General features: G+C 43.3%; 2 protein-coding genes across 3 annotated transcripts in view; one reads left to right on the forward strand and one right to left on the reverse strand.

The window, feature by feature from the left end:
- Spg7 (SPG7 matrix AAA peptidase subunit, paraplegin) overlaps window positions 1–24978 on the reverse strand; it is a 42426-nt gene extending 17448 nt beyond the window's left edge. The window contains exons 1-11 of the mRNA XM_089579483.1: window positions 24626–24978; window positions 24457–24556; window positions 24309–24386; window positions 24071–24234; window positions 18934–19014; window positions 17455–17688; window positions 13555–13704; window positions 11222–11366; window positions 7887–7995; window positions 3941–4005; window positions 89–153 (exon numbers count right to left, since the gene is read on the reverse strand). Of these exons, the coding sequence (XP_089435609.1) occupies window positions 89–153; window positions 3941–4005; window positions 7887–7995; window positions 11222–11366; window positions 13555–13704; window positions 17455–17688; window positions 18934–19014; window positions 24071–24234; window positions 24309–24386; window positions 24457–24556; window positions 24626–24826 (1392 nt within the window). The 5' untranslated portion in view covers window positions 24827–24978. The remainder of the gene's footprint in view (window positions 1–88; window positions 154–3940; window positions 4006–7886; window positions 7996–11221; window positions 11367–13554; window positions 13705–17454; window positions 17689–18933; window positions 19015–24070; window positions 24235–24308; window positions 24387–24456; window positions 24557–24625) is intronic.
- Window positions 24979–25217: 239 nt separating this feature from the next.
- The window catches only part of LOC149350453 (uncharacterized), a 30454-nt gene continuing 29473 nt past the window's right edge, over window positions 25218–26198 (forward strand). For both annotated transcript variants that reach the window (XM_089579491.1, XM_089579492.1), the window contains exon 1: window positions 25218–25511. The gene's annotated coding sequence lies outside the window, so the exon portion shown is untranslated. The remainder of the gene's footprint in view (window positions 25512–26198) is intronic.

Raw genomic sequence — 26198 nt, forward strand, 5'->3', positions numbered from 1 at the left:
CAAAATTTCCTCTTTTTTTTTTCCCACTTGAAGACCCGCATCTCCTTTTAAACAATGGACCCCAGCAATTACACTGGGTAATCTTTACCTTGTCTAACACCTCAGAACGATTGGTTGACGCAAGCAGAATGACACCTTCCTTTGTGGCCATTCCTGAAACAAGTGAATGAATACACAGATAACAGCGATAACTTCACTGAGACATGATCATTTATGAAAATATCCCATCCCATTTAAAAAAATAACACACATCAGAATTTACATTTTCCTTATGGTTTACAGGGGGTTAAAGTCCCAAAGTGACTCAGGCTATGAGAGCCGCCGCAGTGAAGGGCTCCAAAAATTTCAACTACCTGGAGTTCTATAACGTGCACTGAAATCGCACAACACACGAGCCCCTAGAATTTCGCTTCCACTGAAATTTGACCCTCGTGGCTGGAATTGAAGCCGCGTCTTTCGGGCCAGCAGCCGAGCACCATAACCACTGAGCCACCGTGGCGGTGCAAATTTTCAGCTTCGCACAGATTTTCAGCTTCGCTGACCTGTGCACAAGAGCGCTATGCTATTGCCGCAGCCGATAACGCCCTCTGTTAAACTGCAACACACTCTCTCGCTCCGCATTGCACGTCTTCGTCAAGTAATACTACTATCAAACTAACATCGTCGCCACACATGTCGACGACCAAGCAAAGTAAAACCATGAGCCAACCAGGTTAAAACACATGCTTTCGCACATCTACTCGATTTAATTATGTGAAACCCCAACCACTTTTTTCTCAGTTACAGTATTCTGCCTAGATGCTCACCTTATTCTTAATGACTGTTTTATCTATTTTGAACCAATTTGTTTTGTTGCATTTTAGGACCAGAGTGCAGATCAATACATCCTTTGTACGAGAATTCCTTCCCACTCTAGATACATCGACAGATGCTGCATCAAAAAAAATTCAGAACCTAATTTTCGCTTTGTGAAAACAAAGTTGTAAAAATGTTTTGACATGTAGCACACCAGTAGGAACACAATAAGTCTTGAACCAGCCTTCTGCCATATTTTTTAAAAGTCTGCAGCTTTTGCACACGACTCAGAGGCAAAATATATTAGAAAAAATTGTCTGGAAATATAACAGCGAAATTTTGGGAGCGTAGTGATAAAATTATTTCTAATATGCTCAAAAAATTTATGCAAATGCACGCAAGAAAAATTTTCTTTCTGAAAGCCGCATTCCCCCCTTAAACGGATACTGAATAAAAATCTCAAAATATTCAAAAGCACAACATTTTCATTCGTAAGACGCGATTACCTAAGTATACAGTCACCATTTTGGTTATTTTTGAGAGGATGGCTGTATTTTTTAAGCTTCGCAAGCGGCCACCGGGCAGCACTCAGCGCGCCCCTGGCCATGAGCTGGTTGACATGACATCAAGCCTATGCTCAGCAGCCCCGTATGCAAGATGGCTGGCAGTGAGCAGTTCAGGACTGCACTGCCTGTCTCACACTGTGCTTGCAAGCATTTATGCTAAACTTTGCATAAATGTGCGATGACTCCGAAAGCTCCAACAGTGTTTTGGGTGCAGCATCACACTTTGAAGCTAGATATGCAGTGTCTGCGAGTCAGGTGAAGCGTCAAAAGCTCGCTCCTGCCCAAAACAAGACAGCACTCATTCCTCTGGCGGACATGAGATGGCGCTACTGGCGCCATCTCGGCGAAATGCTGCTTTTTTTGTTTGCCATCGGTGCACACGGTGAGGATTTCAGATCAACTCTGACTGAATCAGGCAAGTAGTCATCCAAAGTATACAACCACGAGATAAAGGCAGAGAATCTTGAAGCATAGACATGAGGTAGCTAAACAAGATGAACAGTAGAATGAAGGGAAGGCATGTTAAACACATCCATTTTCATGCAGTCCGTGCTGGTGATAGCTTGCGAAAGGTAGGGTTAAAATCACATCCCATACTGTCAAAACTTTCACAAGTGGCCGCTAGGTGCGGTGGTTTGAGATGTTTTCATGAAAATAATTACTTTATGCTCTGTTTCAAATAAGTGTTATTTTGGTCACCCTCAGTGCCACAGCTGTAATTTTGGCCATAAATCTCGGCAAAAAATTTTTTGGTCACTGTCCCTTTAATAGAGGACATACATGGCTTTCAACACAAACTTTATTCTTTGATGGATTTTGATAAAACTTTTTTTTCTACAAATTTTTTGTCTTCTAAACCTTGTGGAAAGCCTGCATATTAAACAAAATGTGTTAAAAGACTGCTTTAACCTTCACTGGATTTCTGAATGTAATTTCTACATGTCATGTAAATCTATATTTTTCTCCCGAACACAAAAGTTTTTGTGGTAAATTTTTTTGCGGGGTAGTGGCCATAGACAAGTGTAGACTGTGATCAAAATATCATACAAAGAATTCATAATTCATCAACCTCAAAAAACAAAATTGTCATAGCATTCGACGTGGTTCAGGGAGTGCAACAAAAGAAACAGGGTCAAAATAGGCCAAACAGCAGTGACGAAATCAGGTCCACAAGGTGAGCAACAGCCCAGAAAATAAGTTTTGAGGAAAAGGCATTCAAAGTTGAGCACCATGTTTACTTCTTCACGAGGCACCAGGGCTATAGCTCCTAGTTCCCCAGTTTTGACTGCAGCATTGCCTGGCTATCTGGCCTCTTGCCTGAAACGCTTCTGGTGACTCCTTTCCCTGCATGGCATACTTTTCAGCTGCTTGTATGGCTCAACCCCCTTGTAAGAGACATGGATGTAACAAACAATTGAGAATAAGAGGTAGTATTCACTCACTTGGTTGGCCACCCTATCTTTCCCATTTAGCGGAAGGCTTTTGCAATAGACATCGGGTGAAGAAGACACTTGGTTTATCAATAAAGGACAAGTAATCTTTGAATCAAGAACCTCGCTTATAAGAGACATTTTAAATTAATCTGTGGGGCACCCATCGCTAGCAAACCAAGGTTGCATCCGTGTGCTATGGAGAAGGCAAACACCAACGTGACATTTATTATGAGTTAAACTAACATAGAATGGGCTGACTAAATGCAAAGCATTGACGACGGCACATTAACTGCGAGTGCTGCATGAAGAATGGCTTATGAAATACCCGGGGGGGGTACAGGTATGAGCGTGCGGGTGTCTGTCCCCATCGAGAATAGCGGAAGCGTGCAACTGTGTTGCTCACGCTACTCCCACAGTCAAGAAGCTCGAAACCTGAAAAAAAGGGGCCATCAGTCAGCGATTACACGGCCCACAGGTTATGCCGCAAACCAATGAGCAAGTCTGCATCAGCGCACTGCATTACATGACTCCCGCCGCCGCATTGATAGCATATGCATGCCACCTCTGCTCCTGGCTTTGAAACTGGGAACATTTACGGCGGAATCCTTGGAGAACCTACAGTGCGACTTGAGGACAGTCTGTTTCCCAAGACAATGACGAGCATGCCAACCTAAAAAAGGGACCAACGGGAAGAAGCGCACATCCAATCCATCCCTCCTCCTCCTCACACTGCGGTGGTCGTGGCCACCTATCTATGCGATCATGCGCTCAAACCAGGCATGTTATTTGTCGGCTGTGTTTTGTGCATGACAGTGCCACTAAGCAGGGCTCTATTTATTATTAAGCACCTGATTGGCCTAACGGAGTTAGGTCGGAGTTAGCAATGCAAGAGAACGCTGGGCAGAAAGCTTCAATGTTTACAGTTGACGATGCCATTCTTCTACTACTTCAAGCACCACCATGGCTGATAAAACGATTTTTTTTGGAGCACTTTCCGGTGGATTTCAGCAATGAAATGCTCAGGCAGCATAGAAACCGACGCAAAAGAGTGGATACTTTTCACAATTTGAAAGAGGTGTCCCTCCTTAAATATAACTCAAATATTAAGAGAAAGAGAGAGTGAGGAAAAAAAAAGCACACCCTTACCATCCATTTCAACCAACAGCTGGTTCAATGTCTGCTCCTCTTCGCCAGTTGATCCTTCTGCACCACTGAAAATAAACATCAAATAAAAAGTGACAATCATTACAATCTATGACAATCTATGACAATACAATCTATCACAACCATACTGAAAATGGTAATTCTGCTGCTACTCTGTGAAATTTAGACAGACTTTCACATTTTTAACCATGGCCCTCAAAAACTGAGAGAGACAGCTCATGCTGCCATATCTCAAGGGTACAAAAGCCTTTATAATTCATGTAATACTAACGGTTCTTCATTCCTAAAAATGCCATCATTATTGGTGCATCAAATAAAAGTTGCACAGTGATTTTGGTATTTGAAATGCCTGAAAGGCGATGGCACTTGTCTTCACTGCTACAAACCTCAAGGGCAACGACACTCATAATGTACTGACTGGTCATTTTTAACACCTTAAGAGGAAACAGGCCTGGTATTTCATTGTTCTCTCGCATTTATACTCTCACTTTCACTCTTGCTGTCAACCAGTCAACAATACTGTCAGGTGTGTGCGAAGCAGCACCTGTCAAAATTAGGCAACATGAAAAACAGATAAAAAGAACAACATGTGAATAACTTATCTGACTGCCCTCATTAACCCGCCAGCAGACTTTGACGAGCCAGGCTCGTCATAAGCCAACTGTCATTAATGGGTCCTGAAGAGCCCAGCTTGTGCGTTTTCTGGCACACCATGCCCAGCGTGCAGCATGGGTACTAAATGACCATTTTGGTACCATTTCCAAAAAAAGAAAAAGTGTCCGTGAGGAAGTTCCTTCTGAGAGGCTGTAAAACCACGATTAGCTTCTTGCCTAGGGTGGATAGCAAGCAATAATTATGTTCCAAAAGAACAAAAACATTTTCTTTTTAGTTAAGAGATTTGTGTACACACACCAAAGATGTATTTGTATATCTTATATGAATGGCCCAAATGGTATATGTTAAAGGGACCGAATACTGGATTTTAAGGACCCAATTTTTTTCAACACAACGGAACGCTTACTGTCCAAGGTGCTGGATTCCGCAATGGTTTTGTTGGAAATGCAGTAGAAAATTTTTACAAGAACTTTTAAATCAGAGCATGGCCCGTTTTTATGTATCCGATGCTGGAAACCATGACCAGCGAGCATAATGACGATTGCACGTTGGCAAAAGTGCTGTGCCAAAAACTAAAAGAAACCTAGAAATAACAATACAGTAATAAGCAAACAAGGGAAGGGGAATGAGGGGCTCGTTATAAATATGAAAGAAGCCAACAGCCACAGAAACCAAGGGGCACAGGGGATTTTTTTTTTATTTATTTATTTTGTGGTGTTGATCAATTTAGAATATTACTGAATATGTTATCGCTTAAAGCTAATTGATTAGAAAAGCAGAAGAAAAAACAACCACTGCCGCCGGTGGGATCCGAACCCACGACCTCCGAATTACGCGTCCAATGCTGTACCTCTGAGCTACGGCGACGGCTGTCCAATCTTCTGCTTTCGGGGGTATTTATGCTTACAAGTAACCTAACCTTGAGAGTGTTCATCAGCGCCACCCACGTTCATAAGCGGCGGACGTGGAACGTCCCGAGTTACCGCAGGTGTGACGTAGAACGTCATCGAACGGAGAGGGTGGAAGCTGCGTGAGAACCCTCTTATGCTTCCTATGGCGTCAAGGCTGCCAGAACCGAGGCCCTCGCTAAGCAATTAAGCAAACAAGGAAAGGGGAATGAGGGGCTCGTTATAAATACATCTCGCTCTCTCTTTCTCTTAATATTTGAGTTTTATTTAAGGAGGGACACCTCTTTCAAATTGTGAAAAGTATCCACTCTTTTGCGTCGGTTTCTATGCTGCCTGAGCATTTCATTGCAAAATCCCCTGTGCCCCTTGGTTTCTGTGGCTGTTGGCTTTCTTCAATACAGTTATAAGACATTTTTAGTATAGAGCAGCGTCCATTTTTGTTTCCATGCCGAAAGCTGTTATGGCAAAGTGATGTACACCTCGTCGATGAAAATTTTACTAGACCACGGTTACTGCTCCTTCCAAGAAATTCAAAACATTGTGGTGCCATCCAGCTACTAAAGATAAAACTGCACAGTCAACGAAGTGGAGAAAGTGTCGCTTTTCATCAGAGGGCGCACTGGAAGAGTGTAACTATATAATGAAACATCTGGAACACTCCTGCAGTCATAGGAGGTTTTTAGTTATTACTAAAGGCCAGTTGCAATGTCTTGAAAGACTGCATTCTGTACGAGCTGCTGTCACAATTTTGTACTGACACTGACATCGCTGACAATTTCGGTTTTTTTTGCGATGGAGAGCATAAAATTAATGCGCTTGAAACCAGACCAATACAATTTCTAAATTATTGTGCAGACTAACAGTTATCCAGTAAACTAACAGTTATATGGTAAAGTTAATAGCTATCCAGTAAAATATACACTATAAATTTTGGGACCGCAGAAATTCCTCAAATTACAGGTTTCGAATTACTGCAATTCGAATAATTGGTTTACTGTATCTAGCAACACTGGTGGCACGGGCAGGGGCATTTTATTTTTCAATCCTTTTGCCTGTCCCAGCATACTCTTTGTATCTGGCAACATTACTGGCATATGATTTGCTTTACCTGTTAAAAATCCCAGCAACAAGCAAGCTATTGGTTTGGTTTATTGGGGTTTGACGTCCCAAAGCGACTCAGGCTATGAGGGACGCCGTAGTGGAGGGCTCCGGAAATTTCGACCACCTGGGGTTCTCTAACATGCACTGACATCGCACAGTACACGGGCCTCTGGAATTTCGCCTCCATCGAAATTCAGCCGCTGTGGCCGGGCTGAATTTCGATGTCAGAGCACTCAAGGATAAAGATTTCACTAAGACACTGCAATGACACAAGTTCTTATAGAGGCTGTTTGCTTCAAGCCAAATTCTGATGGTCTCAACCGATAATGCATGGTGAAGGTGCAAGCTGTTGCAGAGAAGCCTTCTTAAAGGCCTGGCACATCTGTTCACTTTAATTAGAATGTGCACACCCACAAGCACACAAAATGCTTTTGAGGTACATTGTGACCCCAGAACTGTCCGCATTAAACATGCAGACTCTGTCACTCCAATTACAAAAGACAGCAACATCACTGACAAAATGTGAGCTTGACTGGCTGCCATTGCACTGCATCTGCAGTTAGCTTCCCAGGAAATAGATGCACTAGGAGCGGCACACTGAAATTCAGCAGTACATACTGCATGCATTGCGCAAAATGCCACTGGTTTCCGTACAAAAAAAAAAAGGCAGTCCAATAAATTCTTTATAAAGCAACTGTTCAGTGTTTTACTAGCTGTGTGAAACAACTAGTAAAGCTATTAACGCATGTCTAGCACAGCATGGCCTCCACGCTTAGCCGAAATGACAACAAAGCAACCGTTGGCGCGTGAGGAGCGCTCGGGCTAGACCTGGCTTGGCGATTAAAAACAGACCTCATTCTTGCATTCATCCCTATGCCTGCCTGCATGGCTCCTTAGGTAGTGACACTATTCATTCTGTTAAACCATGAGTTTATAAATAGATCCTTTAGTATGTGCTTTCAATCAGTTACAATGTAATTATTAAATACGCTACTTTACAATGGCCACTTCTGTTATAACAAGGTGCCATTGTGTTTAAATTCATAGCAACGCTAAAGGCTACCACACGTCACTGAAAGTGTTTTATCAAATGATTACATTAAACTAACCACACTCACTAACGTTACCACAGAAGTCCATCCTTGGGATCAATAGTAAAATGCCCTAGTACGACAACTCTGCTGCATAAGCAAGAGCACTGTTTCTCACAAGATCCCACCATCTGTAGTTTTTCTTTATAATGCTGTCCTTCATCAAAACCTAAAGCATTAGAAATGGCAAATTCACAAGAAGAAGTCACTCACACATTGCTTCGTTTTCGGCCAATGGCATCAATTTCATCTATGTATACAATGCAAGGTGCTCGCTTTCTTGCTTCCTTGAAGAGGTCTCGGACACGGGCTGCCCCAAGGCCTGCATATCAGAAATCCAACAGAATAACGTCAGCACCTCAAAGGGCCATCCAAAACCCTCGGAGTACAGAAAAAAAATTCTAACGTCATGACTTGGAAGGGACTTGTTGCATCAGTGCTAATTTAAAACTCTTGACAGGTTCAAGAGGAACAAATTATTAGGCAATGAATGCCACAAGGCCTTGCAGGGCAACTGTGGGGTGGTTTTCTAAGGTTCACATACTTCAATTCAATTTTTTAAAGGGTTCTTCTCTCCATCTCGCTCATTTCCACAAACTTTGGCAGCTGTATAGCATTTCATTGCTGTGCCCATAAATTTTGAAGTCTCCTAATTTTGCGACTATGATTCACGTGATATCTACAGGCAATAACGTGTCAGTGGTGTCATAAACTTTACTCACACATTTACTCTTGCGTTACCGCACCACAGGCCATCGGACATATATGACCGATGTTTTGAACACGCCCCCAAAAATTCAAGTTAGTGCTCCTGGACAAGCTGCGCCATCTAGTTTGCTTCTATAACACCAACTCTTTGGCTTCAGTTTTGTTTTTCCATTTTCTAACATAAGAAGCTGACGTGAAAAATTAAACTTTGACCAGGCGTAGTCTGCCCGTCCATGACCATAGAATCCAATTCACTGATTTGCCATGTGCGCCAAAGGCGAAAGGCTACACCAAGCACTTTACCCAGTTCTGATGCCGTATTTTTTTTTAGAGCAGCAGTGGAAAGTTAGACAAAGCTACGGAATGGTCGAATTTCAGTTCCGATAGCGAGAATTCGTGTCAGAAGACCGGGAAATAGGTGTGTACTCGCACGTGTTTCGTTCTAATGTTCCCGTTGTATTTTATGTAGTGTGCTTTAATTGTAAATGATGAAACTGGTTTTATTTGGCGCTTTAGGGTCTTTGCAACATACCGCCAAGATATTTTACCAAATGCCCCAGCAGATTTTTTATTACGATGATGTCAAGGAAGGATACGTCCCCTCTTCACCCACAGAACCCGTTCACTACCAATAGAACAAAAAAAAAATGGCGAAACGAAGAAACAGCAAGCTCTGCAATCAAAAAACAAGAACAGATATTGGAACAAGTGTAATGTGCATCACATTCCCGATCTACCTCCACTTCATGTTCTCACGTGACTGCTTTCTCTAGTGGCATAGCAGTCATAACCTCTAACTTTAAAGGGCACGGAAAGTGCAGTGCATTACATACGCAGCTGAAAATGAAAAGAATGGTAGCTGAGAACGTGTTCAACATCTTATGTATTTAAATTTTTTGTAATCAACTTTTGGCTCAGTGCAGTGGCTTTTTGTTTTTCATGGATTCTTTTCTTTGTGTTACCAGCTGACTTAACCAATTAATTTTCGAAAAGTGTTGCACACACAACTCTCAATTTTTTTTGTTCAATAAGCTAGAGTTTGACGCATTATAATATGCAATGCATATGGCACTTCTTGAAGAAATAATTTTTATTTTAAAACAGTCAAAATCAGTCATTTTTTGCAGTAGTGAAAGAGTTCATAACCTCACTTTTCTTCTTGCAAAAAAAATTTTTAAGCTTGTATTCAAGCGTTCCACACATGTCGTGAACAGAGCTATTGTTTGCAGTTGCTAATTTATCAATTAAAATGCATGTACGAGAGTTTTTTCAATAATGCTTGCGACATCACCGCTAGATCAAATACAGTACAGTCAAACCCACTTATAACAATACCGGTTATAACAATATATCGGATATAACAATGGTCAGTTGCGGCACCGTCAGCTTTTGCATGTGTTCTATGGTATTTTCGGCACAACCCTGTTATAACAATTATTGGTTATAACAATGGTATTTCCATGGCACTTCAGTATTGTTATAAGTGGATTTGACTGTATTAATGAAGTACTGCCCACGGCCACACAGCAGTTTTGGTTTCAGCTTGGTGCTTTAGCTGTTTTAAAATTGTTTACTTGGTATACTGAAAAATGATTCATTATAATGAAAAGGGGGGCCTCTGAAGAACAAAGGTAATCATAGCCACAAAATGTTAAATTGCCCCCACCTCCACGTTAGTAGTCCTTTATTGTGACAACATGACTTGTAACCAAGCTGTGCAGCTGAGTACTCAGTATTATAATATGACTAAATGAAAATTCTCTACAACAGTTATCGCCCACTTAATGGCCTGTTCAGCATGAAGGCCAGCGCTTAAATTTTCAGACACACATGCAAAATGCTGGATAAAACCACAGCAGGAATGCTTTCTCATAGATGCCCATAGAGGCCCCTGTATTCTTTCAAGGCTATCCTTTCCTCCTTCACTGATTAGTACTTAGTTTAGGATTTCAAATACTGGGAAAGAACTTGTCAAGTTGATAAGAACAGACTGTTCTGAAAACACCACACTGCCCTGTTACAGGGAGCAAGTGATAGAGCTGCAAGCAGCGGTCAAATAGGTTTCTGACAAGGTTAAGATTTGATTTGAACAGTGCAAAAGCACCTCGGCCAAAGGATGCCAAGGCCAGAGTGTTTTCAGTCTGTACAACGTGGGGTCAAAGACCAATTTTCCAAGCACTTCGCCCCATGGAGCCGAATACCAGGCCAGGGGAAAGCTTGTACCCAACGGAAAACTGCTAGGCACCCGGCAGCACTCGGGATCGAACACAGCACCTCCTGTGAGGTTGGTGCTAACAACACTAGGTCACCACGGCAGACTGGGTTTGCAGTAGCACCAAACAGGTTTCTACTGCTACAAACCCAATATGCACCTTTGTCAAAGTAAGAAAAAAAACTGCTCGTATGATTTTCATCAAGGGTACAGCCCTAAGAATAAATCAAGTTGGTTACCCAAAATAAACTGAGTGCCTCAGGTTACATAACACCATTATAGTGATTTCAAAAATTATGAGGAACACTAACAAATGCGTAGGCTTACTTTTCAACACAGGTGCATTAGCTCGCGCACTATAGCAAAAATGATTTTGTGGCTCAAATTACTTTATTATTTGGCTGTTAAAGGGTTCAGAATATTTGCTGCCTCACTTGCAGGCTTAGTCGTCACCATGAAAAGGGACTTGTACGCTATCAAATGAGCCACATAACTGATGCACTGCAAAACTAAATGCTGTAGCTACAGTTTTCTCTATTTCATTTCGAGAAAAGCTACTGTGGGCATGTGGAACCGCACTGGATGATACTGGAAAGCACAGGACATTGGCAACAAAAACAAAGCTTGCCTCCAATCATTTCAATGAATTCAGATCCAGCCATGGCCAAGAATGGAACGCTGGCTTCAGTAGCAACTGCTTTGGCCAACATTGTCTTTCCACAACCAGGCGGTCCTAAGAGCAATACACCCTTGGGTATTTTGGCACCTAGAGACTGGAAAGACCAGAATAAACACCTCCTTTAATGAAGTACGAAGTAGAATCTAAAAAGCTCAAACAGGATATGGCTTTGCACTCTGGACAAGGATGCAAAGGAAGCACACACAGGCAAGACAAGCATGGTGCAGTGCTTGTCTGGCCTGCTCCTGTTTCTTCTGTGTCCTCAACCAGTTTGTGCAGCCATATCCAATCGAAGCTTTGTGCTAACAGCCCACCAGAAAGTGTTACTTCATGATTTACAAATGCTCCCAATTCTCAAGTAAACCATGGATTTTGAAAAAGAGCCAGTAATATCACGTGCCCTTTCAAGTGTTATGTTTACAGATTGAGCCAAGGGCTTGCGCGTCTTGCCCAGAGGTCTGAGCAGTCACTCTAAAGACTGCAGCTTGTTTTTCGGTTCGCAGTGATGCATCTGGACTTTGCCACTCGTTAAGGCACATGCCAAGGTGCTTCCACCATGATAAAACTAGCTAAAAACACCACAGAAACCTTGAGATCAATCACATTGTGGTTGTCGATCAGCATCACAGGCACACACTGCAAATACAACTTGCAATGCCCACAGGTCTCAGAGGCAATGAAATATTGAAATCTGACACTGGCATCAAACCAGTGGCTAGGACCTCCAAAGGAAAGCTCCTGCTTTCATGAAATGCTGTCAGTGTGGCCTGCCCTCCTATCCCTGATGATTTGGACAACTGAAGTGCAGCTCAACAGACAGATAGATTAATAGTACTGACATTTGAGCTAGTTGGTAAAGCATCTTGGAAAAAAAAAAAACGGCGCAAAAGACGCATGAAAGGGAGCCTTCATATCCAGACATGCCTCACTGATTTCTTCTCTTTGGTTGTTTTGTGAGTATGTACTACTACTGCATTTCGTGAATAAACGATCATTTGAGAGCCGGCGTTGGTGGTGTCTGTTCTTTCTACATCCGCTGCCTCTTGCGCTGTTTCTTCAAGACAGATAGTTGTTCGCCCCTTTTAAAGTGCCTGCGCTCACTCAAACACTTCTTCCAGTAAAGCAGGGACCTCCAGACTATTGCACCACCCTTTCATAAATATTGTTATGCTTAAAGCTAAAATGACCTGCTGTATTTATTGTCAGTCAACCTTCTTCTCAAAAGCATAGCCCAAAACTATGAAGGCTGACCTGCAATCATGCAAAATAGTGGCATGCTAGTGGTGACCTTGTTGCTGAACTGCTCTGTTCACACAACAAAGCCTCTGCTCCTCGTGAGAGCCAGCGTGGGTGGGTGTGTAGAAAAAGGTGTCACCAGAGGATGCCATCAATACATGTCCTCTGTGAACTGTGACTTTCTGCATTTCCCATGTGGTGTGACAACTCTCCTCCCAGCAGAGGTTGATTGGTTTTGGCTTTATGGGGTTTAATGCTCCTAGGCGACTCAGGCTATGAGGGACACCGTAATGAAAGCCTCCACATAATTTTAACCGCCTGGGGTTCTTCAATGTGCAGTGACATCGCATAGTACATGGGCCTCTAACATTTCGCCTCCACTGAAATGCTACCGCCGCAGCCGGGATTGAACCCACATCTTTTGGGTGTGCAGTCGATCACCATAACCAGTGAGCCACCGCGGCGGCTCCAGCAAAGGCTGAGTGCACGCCTGTAGTGTACGCATGGCAATGGTTGACCACTGCCCTTCAGCATGTGCTAAGGTTGAGTTGACAGAGGCCCATTATGCATCGGAAGGTAAAGTAAATGAGTAAAGTGTAATACATTGATACAAAGTCTGATAGTATGAGCTGCATAAATTGTCAGCGTGAAAAATGCACAAAAAGCCAGTTGGCAACAACTGGCTCCGATCAGAATAGAGCAAAGTAGCTTTGAGTGGACACTAACAACCAAGAAGCTTATGTTGTTTGCTTATTTGCACACTAGTATAAATATACTTATTTTAAGAGAGTACCTTCCATGGCGATGCATTGGCCTTCGTTGCCTTCCTTCTACTGAACCCAGAGTCACGGGATTGAATGGCAGCCGAATTTAAATGGAAGAAAAATACAAACTGCTTACATGCTGCGTGATGACAGCGCACATTAATGAACCCTCTCAAATCTCATGTGCGGCTTTGGAACACCCAACTCAACATATCATATTTTACGGATACACAGACTCAGATAACATTAAAATGACTTTCTTCAACTCTCTTTGGTACTTACAGTGTAACGTTCTGGTCTCTTAAGGTAGTCAACAAATTCCATTATCTCTTGTTTAGCTTCCTGCAGTCCTGCAACATCCTTGAAACGCACGCCTTTTCCAGATCCAGTCAATGGGTCAACAATCGTGAAACGAGCTCTTCCCATCTGAGACTAATAGAACACACAAACACAAAAAGAGAAACCACAAACTGATTAATACAACAGTTCTTCTCATGACCAGTCTCTATGGTTTTAAATGTAACAAACTGGTTAAGAAGTCATTATTACAATTAGCACTGAACTGTAGGCACATTCCAATGCCAACTAGGGCAAAAGATACACAGACACGTGTAGTGGGGGGGGGGGGGGGCAAGGACGTAGCTGCCCCCCTTAACAGACATGAGGAAGGGGGTGCAAATTTTGTACCATATTGTTGCCTGCTACCCAGAAGACACAAAAGGGCACTACTACCATGAACTTTGGCCCCCTCTTATATAGAGACCTGTGCATGCCTATGGCCATGTATACCACTTTGTTCACAAAGTGCGTGCAAAGTTTAAAGCATACCAGCTTTCCAGTTGTCTGGTTAAAAAAAAAAGTTAGCTAAAGGTAGGGTGAGACTGATGCAGATTTAAACACAGGCTCAACTTTTCAGGTTGTGCTTTCAATGCCTCTATCTATACATATTAAAAAGAGTGTCGTGTTGTATTAGGTTTAGTAGCACATAAGCATCCAAGGCTATCATGCACCAAACTCAAGGTGTAAAAAAATTGTTTTCTGCGAAATTTCACCAAAAAGAGAAAAACTTTGATGATACAAAGAGCCTAAAAGGTTAGTTGCTACTACACTGTAATGCTGGGAAAGAAATTTTAGAAATGCCTGGTATTAAAACCTTTAAAGAAAGTCAAATAACCTCAGAGGCTATTCTTGGCTAGACAAGGATCCCAAGGCTCCCAACCAATCAAGTAAAGACCTCAGCATTCTTCTCAGGCATGAGAAGATGGCCGAGTTGTATAAAAAAAAAGTGAAGCAAAGCAGTGGATCTGAATTTATAGTCTCTCGAGAAAGCCTGCTTCTCTTAAAAAGCTAAAAACACAAGATATGTCAACAATTGCATTGTCGCTTAAGACCAGTGTAGGGTGAAAAGAAAGGTGTTCATTGTAAAACTGAGTAATTTTTCCTTACTTTTTCAAGTTTCACACGTGAGAATAAAATGCTATACATTGTAAGTTCATATCCCCATTTTTCACAGACTGGTTTCTCGTTTTGTCAGTAGGAAGCCGTCTGTAAAGTGTGCGTGTCCAATGCGCAGACAACATAGTAGAGTATGGCTTGAGGTGCTGGACATGAACAGACTCGCATCTGTGGCAGTGCATATCTGGAGATGGTGTGAGGGGTTCGACAACATAGTTAATATGAGATGTACGCTCCAGGGCGTGGCAGGGACAGTGCCACTTGGCAAGAAATTTCAAGGACAGTGCTGGAGTGTACTTGACGGGATCCAGGGCCAGACAAGAGTGCCAGAAGAGAAGTGTGGTGTGGTGTGATCGTCGTTGTGGTGGGATTTCTGGCCAGCCGTGAGTGAGCGGGTGATTTGGTGACAGTCTTCTGTGTGTCGCACGGCTACAGAAACGGGTATATTCGGAAGAGTCAGGTTGGTAAGGATTAACAGTATCTACTGCAGCAGAGGGCTGATGGCTGTAATGAAAAAGGAAAGGAGAGAAGCCGGTAGTGAACTGCACAATGGTAATGTAAGTGTATACAGAAGGACGAGATGCCAATTTGAGCGGTTGGAAGTGACATACATAGAAAGCATGTCCCCCGAGGGTGCGGTTTATTGGTCGGTGAGGTCATTGGTCTGCAGATGATAGGTGGAGATGGTCCAATAAATTATACTGCACTTGGTGAGCAGAACTTTTACAACGTCGGACAGGAAGATGTGTCCCTTTCATTGAGCAGTTCACGAGGTGCACCATGACGAAGGACGAATTGTTGCACAATGAAGGAGGCGACGCCTGTCACTGTGGCAGCCAGAAGGGAGGTGGTTCCTGCCTGCCTCGTCAGATAATAAACCGCAGCAATAGCCCAAAGGTTGCAGGCTGCAGTGTACGGAGGTGAGCCATATATATCAGTGCTGACATGGTTGAAAGGGGCAGGGTAGGCAACGTATCAACTGCAACTCTCCAGCAGAATGATGAGGAGGTGTCTTGCGACGTTGATAGGCAACGCATGCACACAGTTACTTGAGGATGTATGTACATACATGCCACACTAGTAGTAACACAGCCAGATTCGGGTGTAGGTCTAGAAAACACCTGCATGGCCACGTCATGGGCCAGGGTGGGAATATGCGCAGATTTGCGAGCACAAGTATCAAGGAATATCTAGCAGCCATTTGTGAGTCTGAGCTGCAGTTGCGGCGATAAAAGAGACTGTCACGAATTGTAAAATGGGAAGTATGACAGCGGAGAGCCCATGAAGGAGAAGCAGCCGTTAGATTGGCAAGAAAGTCAAGAAGAGAAGCGATCCAGGTGTCTGTATGCTGTGCTGAAAGCATGTCACTGATGTGGAGCGACACCGGTGAGGTGTTAGAGGTGGAAAGGCCGACAATCTCAGATGGAAATGGGCAGCAAGACAGAGCATTGGCTTCTTGATGCGTGCAACCATTGCGACAGGCTTCGCGGGAATCATATTCCTGCAGATGAACAGCCCACCCAGCAAGGCGGCTGAATGGGTCTTTCAGGCTGGAAAGTCAACAAAGCGCATGACAAGCCTTCTAAATTTCAAAAGGATTGCCAGAGAGGTAAGGGTAGAATTTGACAATGTCCCAGACATTGGCCATTGTTGTGCTGAACCACACAACAATGGCAGAAGGGAAGAACAAACATGAAGTACAGCACTCCATGTCCAGTGTCAGTCCAACCCAAATATATCGAACTCAAAGGGGATTGCGGAACAGTTCGATATATCGATAATTCGGAATATAAAAAAATGGCAACAGATAGGCTTATCTGTAACATAGAAGAGAGAATACACTAGACCTATGCTAGTGATGCGCTTCTTGCAGTGACATGCCGCCCGCTGGCATGCTGGCAATGCACCGGTCGCTAGGCGTTGCTGGGTCTAACTGCTTCGCATCGAAGCAGCTGTGGATGGTGCTTCGGAATTAGCCACTGCATTTCATAAGATGTCTAATCCTGTTACCAGTAAATTGTAAAAGTTAGCGTACAGTTGGCTTCCGCAATGCCTTCGGCAGTGAAGCACACTAGGCAAGGGGCAATGCTAAGCTTTAGTTAAATTGGCTTCACCGCATGACAGCGATGTGGCGTGGAAAATGAGTACAAGTGACTGAAGGCCATCCTGAAGCACACTTCACATTCAGCTCATCACGTGGTTTCACAGTGCTAGCGTTGCCAGCAGGTGCTCAATGCTGCGCAGCCGACATGTCTCTGTTCACACAGAGATCGAAGACAGCTGTTAGGAGAAGCGAAATTTGCAAGGGCACAGAGCGCATTTCGACATAGGAAACGAATGGCGAAATTCCAGTTCAATATACAGCGCAGCCTTCTTGTACTTTTTCACAAGATTTTCAAGGGGATAATCTGTGTGTTCAATATAGTCAATAATTCAAAATATATGGGTTCAGTATATCTGGGCTAGGCTGTACAACAGTGCACGTTGCTGCCATAAACAGTTATACTAACACACCAACTCTATGAAAACTGGCAGTATGTGGCAGTGACTATGCAACTGCTTCATTGTTTGTGCTTCTTTTCTAAGTCATATGGTTGAACAAACAGTGTATGTAACTGCCATAATCAGTCGTAATATGCCAACTCGATGAAAATTAACAGTATGTGTCAGTGAGTATGCAATTGCTAAAACCAAGCCACTAAACAAATTAACCTCTAAAGCACTCACAAAGAAGTCCATTGCCTGGGGTGTCTTGATAGTGCCACTGCGAAACATGAGCAGGATCATCAGGGCCACTGCAATGAGGGAGGCCAGCAACAGCCACGTGCTCTCCTGGTTTCGCTCGTATACCAGTGGAACCCCAGCATCAGCATGGATGCCCAGGCTCTTTTCAGCCATTCGCAGCTTTTCCTCGAAGTGTTCGACATCAACTATGTTCATGTGAAATGTCTTGTGCTCGGCCTGCAGTACCAATCCCAACCGTTACTGGAATAGCAAGCACAAACCCTTGACAACCAAAAGTGCCTAAAAATTTGGATGAAAAGCTAGGAGAGCAGTAAGAAAGCAAAATAAGAGACACTACTTCCCACAGCAAAGCAAATTTCCAAAACGGCTCTAAAACTTATTATGCGCATAATGTTTTAAGAGATGATTCAGAAATAGCACAAGCCATTAATGGTTCAGTATGCACAACTGAAGGTGAAATATAACAAACAATTATAGTAACAGCATTTCAGGCTGAAGATCCAATCAGCAACGACCCTGGCAATCCATAAGGCTAAAGCCCTGTGTCACCTACACAAAGTATGCCTCCATAGACATAGTTAACAAAAACTGTGAACCACATGACAGATATGCCAGGGTAGGCAATCCTCTCGTCGAGCCAGCTTGCAGCATTGTCAATCGAGCACCTTTGCCTACGTGCTATTAGCACAATCTGCTATATTTCCCTTCCACCATCTACCGAGTACAAAGTAGTTCGTCTCGTAGATTAACCCCTAAAACATTTTACGTGTGATAATAACTGTTAAAATGGACACTGAGCATGGCAGAAAATGTGAGAATGCTCTCAGCTCTGGCCAGCCAAAAATATACACGCTTCATTTTACAGAATGATGCAGCATATAGTACTAGGCAGAGCCCTAGCCAAGAGGTAAATGAGTTGAAGAGGAAGGTTGCTGGGTAGAGTTTGAAACAGGACACTTGAGGCAAATTTGTGCAATAAAGGTTTGGTTTGGTTTATTGGGGTTTAATGTCCCAAAGCGACTCAAGCTATGAGGGACGCCGTAGTGAAGGGCTCCGTAAATTTCGGCCACCTGGGGTTCTTTAACGGGCACTGACATCGCACAGTACAAGGGCCTCTGGAATTTCGTCTCCATCGAAATTCGGCCGCCGCGGCCGGGATCGAGCCCGTGTCTTTCGGGTCAGCAGCTCAGCGCCATAACCACTGAGCCACCGCGGCAGGTCGTGCAATAAAGGGAAGCTCTAGTGGTGCCCTTTGTCCCTTCACCAGTCCTTAGGCCTGACAGAATTTGAGAGACCCTTTTTCTTATATCTCGTTACACAGGTACAGCAAAACCCATAAACAGCACCTCAGCTGCACATATCCACAATTCCAAGCTTTACAAAGTGCACATTCCACTAGACTTGTTTTCATGTGCATTAATATAAGCAGAAGCATAACACGCAAACTAAGGAACAACTGACCTTCCTCCCTTTAATAATGGCATTGTCATGCAAGTAGATGGTGACCAAATCCAACTCTGGCCTCACAATGATTTCTTCAACCTGCAGGAATAAAAATTCCATTTAGGCTACTTGATTATCAAATAAGTGCTCTCCTTGTTCATTTTTTCACAAAATACAAAAGAGAATCACAGAAGGTATTACACGAGGGGGGGGATGCAGTACACACAGTGATGAAAGTAGGAGGCTAATGGATGGCTGGATGGCAGCAATATGTATGCGTCAAAAAATGATACAACATGAAAGCAATAAAGAAATAAGCACAAATATTCAACATAGTACACATTGCATGGAACACAGTACACAATAACATGAGAACAGGCAACATGAGATATGTGGGGTCTAATGTCCCTAATAGTACACAGGCTATGAGGGACACTAGTGGAGGGCTCCGGACTAATTAATTGCAACCACTTGGAGGTTTTTAATGTGCACTGACACTGTACAGCACATGGAAATTTTTGCATTTGCCTCCATTAAAATGTGACTACTGCAGCCGGAGAGGTGAGAATTCCATACTGCAAGCTCAGGGCTTACCAGCCCAACACCAAAGGCACTAAGCCACTGCGACACACAGAAAAGCAATACAAAAGAAAAGTGAATGCACTCAAATGCTATGTATAGTGAACATCGGCCTTTTATTTTAAAACATAGTGAGATTAGACTAGTAGTTTGCAATGGGAGATTAGTCTATTTAACACAATGGTGGTGCCAGTCTGCAACCTCGAGTGACGGTATTAATCACAACAGCTGTAACAGATGCTGCATATTAATACCATTTCGTGTGCTTTGATTATAGCATCAAGATGTTATGCACTTTTGAATGCACAAACAATTATTTTTCATTTTTCGATGAGGTCAGGCCTCAGTGACCACTAAACTTTCCATCTTGTTGCAGGCATGTGTCTCCTTCTACTTCATTAAACAGCACGAAACGATGTAAATTTAACACTTATGCAAGCGTATTCTCAAGTACAGTGCAAGAAGAACCGTTTACAAACAGCTGATGCTTCCTGATTGATGTTTGCCTAGCATACAGTTGGCATCCTTTTCAGATGCTAGACTCTGGCTACGATCACTTTTGTGAAATCATGAAACAGACTATTTCAGCAAACCTTTCATAATTATTCTCCACTGCACCCCTGAAAAACTTGGCATTACACATACGTTGAAAATCAGCTCTTTTACCCTAAAGTTGACACTGCGAGCAGGCAAATGCATGCAAGTGTTGTAAACGATGATATAACAGCAATACATGCAGAATGAGTAATGCTAGCACAGCTGCTGATGTTGCTGTTGCATATCTTTTCAATGTCTTTAGATGTTGTATGGTGTTTACAGGGCTAGAGATAACCGAGCCAAATCCACCTTGACAGAAACAAAAAAAAACAAAAAACATGGAAGTTTTTTATCTGCAACAACATAATAGAAGCTGTCACATGATATGCTTTAAAATGCTAGCTGCACGGTTCGTTCCATTTTTATCGTTTTTCAAAGGAGAGATCTATGGGCGAACTTGCAGCTGCACTTCACTTAAACTGGATGTCTGGATTTGGCTCATTCTGAAAAAAAAAAAAAAGCCTCCTTAAATAAATCTAGATGAATCATCAAGACGATGACAGAGAGTGTGAAAGAATGCAGGAAATTGCGAAAACAAATGAAGAGAAGGCCATCATTCTCAGTATTAACTATTCAAAATACCTACGACGATACAAAATATGCAGGCTGGTGATGGAAGTAATAGGGAGGTCATTTTATGCTTTCCAATAAAAATTTAATTCCTTTCACAACAATAATTTGCCTTTGTTACTGTGACAGAACACATGGCACTTATAACAAATCAAGGAAGAAATGTACCAGCCAAAAAAAAGACGAACACACAAAGAGAGCATTCTGAACTGAATTCTTACTGAGTACAGAACTGAGTACAGACCGCCGGGTTATCTCTACGCATGCGCCAAGGCGAGACAGACACTCGAACATGGTCATTCAAATATTCAAATTCTTTTGTCGTCGGCGCTATCGATAGTGAGCTGACGCAAACATCACCGTGTTTAGCTATTTGAAAGGCTTCAAAGATTACACGAGCCTTCCGTGTTTTTCCATAGCCCAGAATGGTGACATCTGCGAAATGTGGGGAACATTTGCCGGGATATCTACTGCAATGCAAGGCAAGGTTACCATCTTCACCAGCATCAACTTTTGTTCTGTGCTTGCGCATCCTCTCGTTCACACAGTCGTCCGTCTGACCTAAGTAAATTTTCCACAGGTCAGTGGAATCTTGTAAATCACTTCGGTCCGGCACTTTGCGTACACAGTTCTATGTTTGGCCGTGCAACGCTTTTTATTTCCGCCAGGCATAATTCGTGCACAAAGACCTGAAAGCTTAACAGGAGTAGAAAAAACCAAATTGACCCCTTGACGCTCGGCGACTTTCTCAACATTGTGCGCCACTTTGCACAAATAAAGCATGACTTGAACTTTTTTTTCTTTTGTCAGTGGCATTATTGTTTCCCTTCTTGACCCCCCCCCATTCATCTCCGTTGATATGGATTCAGCGACCGCTCTCAACATTTCTGCTAGGCAACCTGCATCAAACAGGCATTTGGCTTGCGTTGTGATACTGGTTGGCACAGTGTGGCAGCAACTTTTTGAAGCAAAAGCTTCACTACGGGACCTTGTGCTTCGATCACCGTGTGCCCAGTCTTCACCTTCAAATGACCTTGAGCTTAGAAAGCAAAGGACAGGCGCATAACTGGCCCCCTGGGACCGTGGACACCTTAGTGCGCTTTAAGCTAGGAAACTAAAGGAGCGGGAGCTTTGAAAGCAAAGGAAAGGTGCATAACTGCCCCCTCAGAACAGTGGACACCTCAGTCGGAACAGTTGACACCTCAGTCAGGCTTTAACCTGCGTGGCGGTAGTGACAGATGTGCGCTGCATGCGTTAGCATGGACAACACTGTGCCAGAAACACGGCGCTGAAGCCATAGGCCGTCGGCGTTCATTGGCATTGGCGTTGACAACATTTTACACTCGATGATTTTAAGAAAAGGAAATACGCATAACTGGCTCCCTGGGTCAGTGGACGCCTGAATTGCACTTATAGGTACGTGGGGTGACGAGAGAGAGATGTGGGCTTCATGTGCTAGCGCTGACAACGTTGTGGCAGACACGCGGCACTGCTGCAATAGGCCGCAGTGTTCATTGGGTGAGCAAACTCTCGCGATCAACCATTAAATGCCACTTGGCAGGGTGGGTGTGCTCCCTATCCAGTGTCCGAAATGCACTGAACTTTAGAGACGCCAAGCCGCTTATAGTTGCCCGATAAGCCATAGCTTTTGCTCTCTAACAAGGTTCAGCAGTAGTTGAACCACAGCCAATTTTTTCGCAGCGTTGTGGAAATAAGCCTGAGCAATAACTCACTTGACTAGTTTAGAATGATTAGAGTCAAAGGGTATGAGCCCTTTTTTTTGTTCTTGGTGAGTACATCCAGCACACATGGCCTTCTCCAGATAAGGTTAGTAACAAGTCCCAAAAAACAGATGGAGTTGTTAGTGGCTAATTCATGAGTAAATTTCAATTGGGATGACCAACGTCTAAAGGCACCCAAAAGATGTTCAACTATCATCTGATAGGAGTCATTAGGACCGATGTTTAAAAGCACTTAAAAGTCATCAACATATCTGACAATTCGCAGAACACACCCATCATCCAAAAAACTTAGAAGCGAGAAGTCAAACTTTGCTCTGCAATATTTTCTTAGCAAAGTTTGACCGCTCGCTTCTACATTTTTTGGACGACGGGTGTGTTCTGTGAATTGCCAGATATACTGACGACTTTTTAGTGCTTTTAAACACCTGACCTAATGACTCCCATCAGATGATAGTTGAAAATGTTTTGGGTGCCTTTAGGCACTGGTCATCGCAATTGAAAATTACTCATAAATTAGCCACTCACAACTCTATCCGTTTTTCAGACTTGTTACTAATCTTATCTGGAGAAGGCCATGTGTGCTGGATGTACTCACCAAGAACAAAAAAAAAGGCTCCTACTCTGACTCCAATCATTCTAAACTAGTCAAGAGAGGTAATGCTAAGGCTTGCTTCCACAACACTGTGAAAAAAAAGTTGCTGCCACACTGTGCCAACCAGTATCACAACGCAAACCAAATGCCTGTTTGATGCAGGTTTCCCAGCAGAAATGTTGAGAGCGGTCGCTGAATCCGTATCAAAGGAGATGAACGGGGGGGGGGGGGGCGTCAAGAAGGGAAACAATAATGCCACTGACAAAAGAAAAAAAAGTTCAAGTTATGCTTTATTTGCACAAAGTGGCGCACAATGTTGAGAAAGTCGCCGAGCGCCAAGGGGTCAATTTGGTTTTTTCTGCTCCTGTTAAGCTTTCAGGTCTTTGTGCACGAATTATGCCTGGCAGAAATAATAAGCGTTACACGGCCAAACATAGAACTGTGTATGCAAAGTGCCGGACCGAAGTGATTTAAAAGATTCCACTGACCTGTGGAAAATTTTACTTAGGTCAGACGGACGACTGTGTAAACGAGAGGATGCGCAAGCACAGAACAAAAGTTGGCGCCGGTGAAGATGGTAACCTTGCCTTGCATTGCAGTAGATGTCCTCGCAAATGTTCCCCATGTTTCGCAGATGTCACCATTCTGGGCTATGGAAAAACACGGAAGGCTCGTGAAATCTTTGAAGCCTTTCAAATAGCTAAACATGGTGATGCTTGCGTCAGCTCACCATCGATAGCGCCGACGACAAAAGAATTTGATTATTTGCATGACCATGTTTGAGTCTCTGTATTGCATTGGCGCATGCGTAGAGATAACCCAGCGGTCTGTACTCAATAAAGAATTCAGCTGTTAGTCCAGCCTTTGTTGTTCTCTCCTTGTGTGTTCATCTTTTTTTGGCTTGTATATTTCTTCTTTGACATGCCATACCAGAAGGCCCACCTTTCTGCCCTGCTTATAACAAAACAGGACCATGGTATCAGCGTGTTCTTTTAATGCTTCTTCATTTGTATGAGACGTTATGAATAGCGCAAACTGATGCGACAAACAGACATGATAACAACGTCACATTTACCTCTCCTTTCGCCAGCATTTGGTGGTAAAACTCGTTCCAAGACACATAGCGCAATACATCTGGCTGGTTGCTTGTTGGAAACAGGAGGGACATCAGAGTGATGACTATATAGGCTGTCATCATCCAAATAGCAGCTTTGGCAAGCAGCGAAACCTTCGACTCTTCTGCAAAGAAAAGAGTACCGAAGTGAGGTCCGTTTTTCAATTCATCCTGAAAAAAGCATTAAAAAAGTCCCTACCATCGTCTTTATCCTTGTTGTTTTTGCCATTGTGATCTTGTCCACGAAAAGAAGTTGTATGCAGAGCTCTTGTCCAGCCTGGTAAACGAAATCACGAAATGAAGCTCCGAATTTCGTAAAATATCCGGGAGTTTCATTACTGGCTTACCTAGAAGACTCGAAAACGTGCGCTGTTTGCCGGCAAGAACACCAGATCTTTCCAACAGCCCTCTAACAGCTTTCAGTTCAGAATCAATCCGACTGTAGAGCTGAAAAGCAACAATGGAGTCGTCGAATTCATATGCTCTGCAGCGACGGTCACTATAAATTTCACGCACCCGTTTTGTAGCAGGAGGTCCCGACCAGCCGAAAAAAGGGCGAATCGTTCGTGCCCCTTGCAAGCCTGGTAAGCCCGAGGCGCGCAGGTGCGTGTTTATGAAGTTTACGGCGTACCTCATAACCTGGTATTGCTGATGGTAACTAACTTTACTAGCGCTGCCGATCATCATTACGCCAATACCATGCGGTATGAATGTCATACCTCACTGCTAAGTATCGCAGAAACCAAAAGCACAGCACATAGCAAAGTTTTTATAACAGCAACGAACTCGAACTTCGACACACATTCGCTGCAGGCACAGCTGCATGTTAAATTGCATGCTGCTCCATGCCCACTGCATTGGCTATGGATACAAACGTTATGGATAGGATGGATGCGGCTTCATCTCTTCCGTGATCTCTTTTCCGGCTAATTCTAGCAGATGTTTTTGATAACTAATTTAAAATAGCACAATTCAAAACAGCCTATTTTTTATATAAAAAAACATCTCGTGCAGTAACAATAAATGTACAATGATTTTTCACACTGCTGATTGTAGAGCCACATAGCCGCTCGTTTGCTTGACTTGTCTTCGTGTTTTGTTTCCATCTTTTACGCGGGATCTTGGCGGTCATATGGATGTATTTTGTTGTCGTTCTCAAAGTGTTCTGAGAATATTTAAACATTTTTGTTAATTTACACGTTATCTAGTGTTCTAGTTCGTCCAAAAGGTATTGGTAAACTGTATTATGAATGACAAGAGCAGAATGCAGCGAGATGCTAACCGGGCTGCAGTGAACGCCGTTAGCAGACGTTTTTGTGCGTGGCTGTGTGACTGAGTGCGAAACGCAACTTTCTTTTCTTTTTTTCAACATTACGTCTTGTGACAGCGCACCGTGCCTGCCGTGAGCGAACACATTTTTATTCTTGCTTCCGCATGACATAGTGCGGCAACGGCATGATGTGCATTCTTTGTACCGACTAGCACTGCTGTGTTGTTTGCGGCGTTGGTTGCTTCTACCCTGTGTTCATTTGCGCCTTACTTTCGCAAGTGTTCGTAATTATAAGGCCGGGGTGCAGCAGAAGTAAAGGACTTCCGATATATCAAACGCTTCACTGCTCGAAACACTTCCCTTGTGAGGGTCGTGTTCCAAGGCATACTTGCTGACCTAAGTGTGAAGGTTTGTTCCGCTAAGTTACCGCATCTTGGAAGTGTTAACCTTGTCCGACAAGCAATTGATGTCGCATTTCTGCGTAAAATTTTTCCTGAGTACTTCCGGACTGCCGTTTGGGCCCGGGCCCCAGTAGAACGCTGAAGGCCATAGCCGTACCGAATCATCGATGAGCAGCAAAAGTTTTGGGAGGCAAAACGGTTATTTTTTTCAGCGGACCGCTGCGTTTTCTGTGCTTATGTCAACGGGGACGCCACTGCGAAAGCGGCTTGAACGGTTATCCAGCCTTTCCAGTGTTCACAAGTTTCACCTAAAGGCGAACTTTCAACTGTTGTGTACTTGTTCGGATTTGTCTAAATTTTAGCACTACTGTGGAAGTAGCCCAGCATGCAACTCTGTGTGCTTGAAGAGGATACGCCT

This window comes from Amblyomma mixtum, chromosome 3 (genome assembly GCF_055824585.1).
Source record: "Amblyomma mixtum isolate Tamu chromosome 3, ASM5582458v1, whole genome shotgun sequence".
NCBI classification, from domain to species: domain Eukaryota; kingdom Metazoa; phylum Arthropoda; class Arachnida; order Ixodida; family Ixodidae; genus Amblyomma; species Amblyomma mixtum.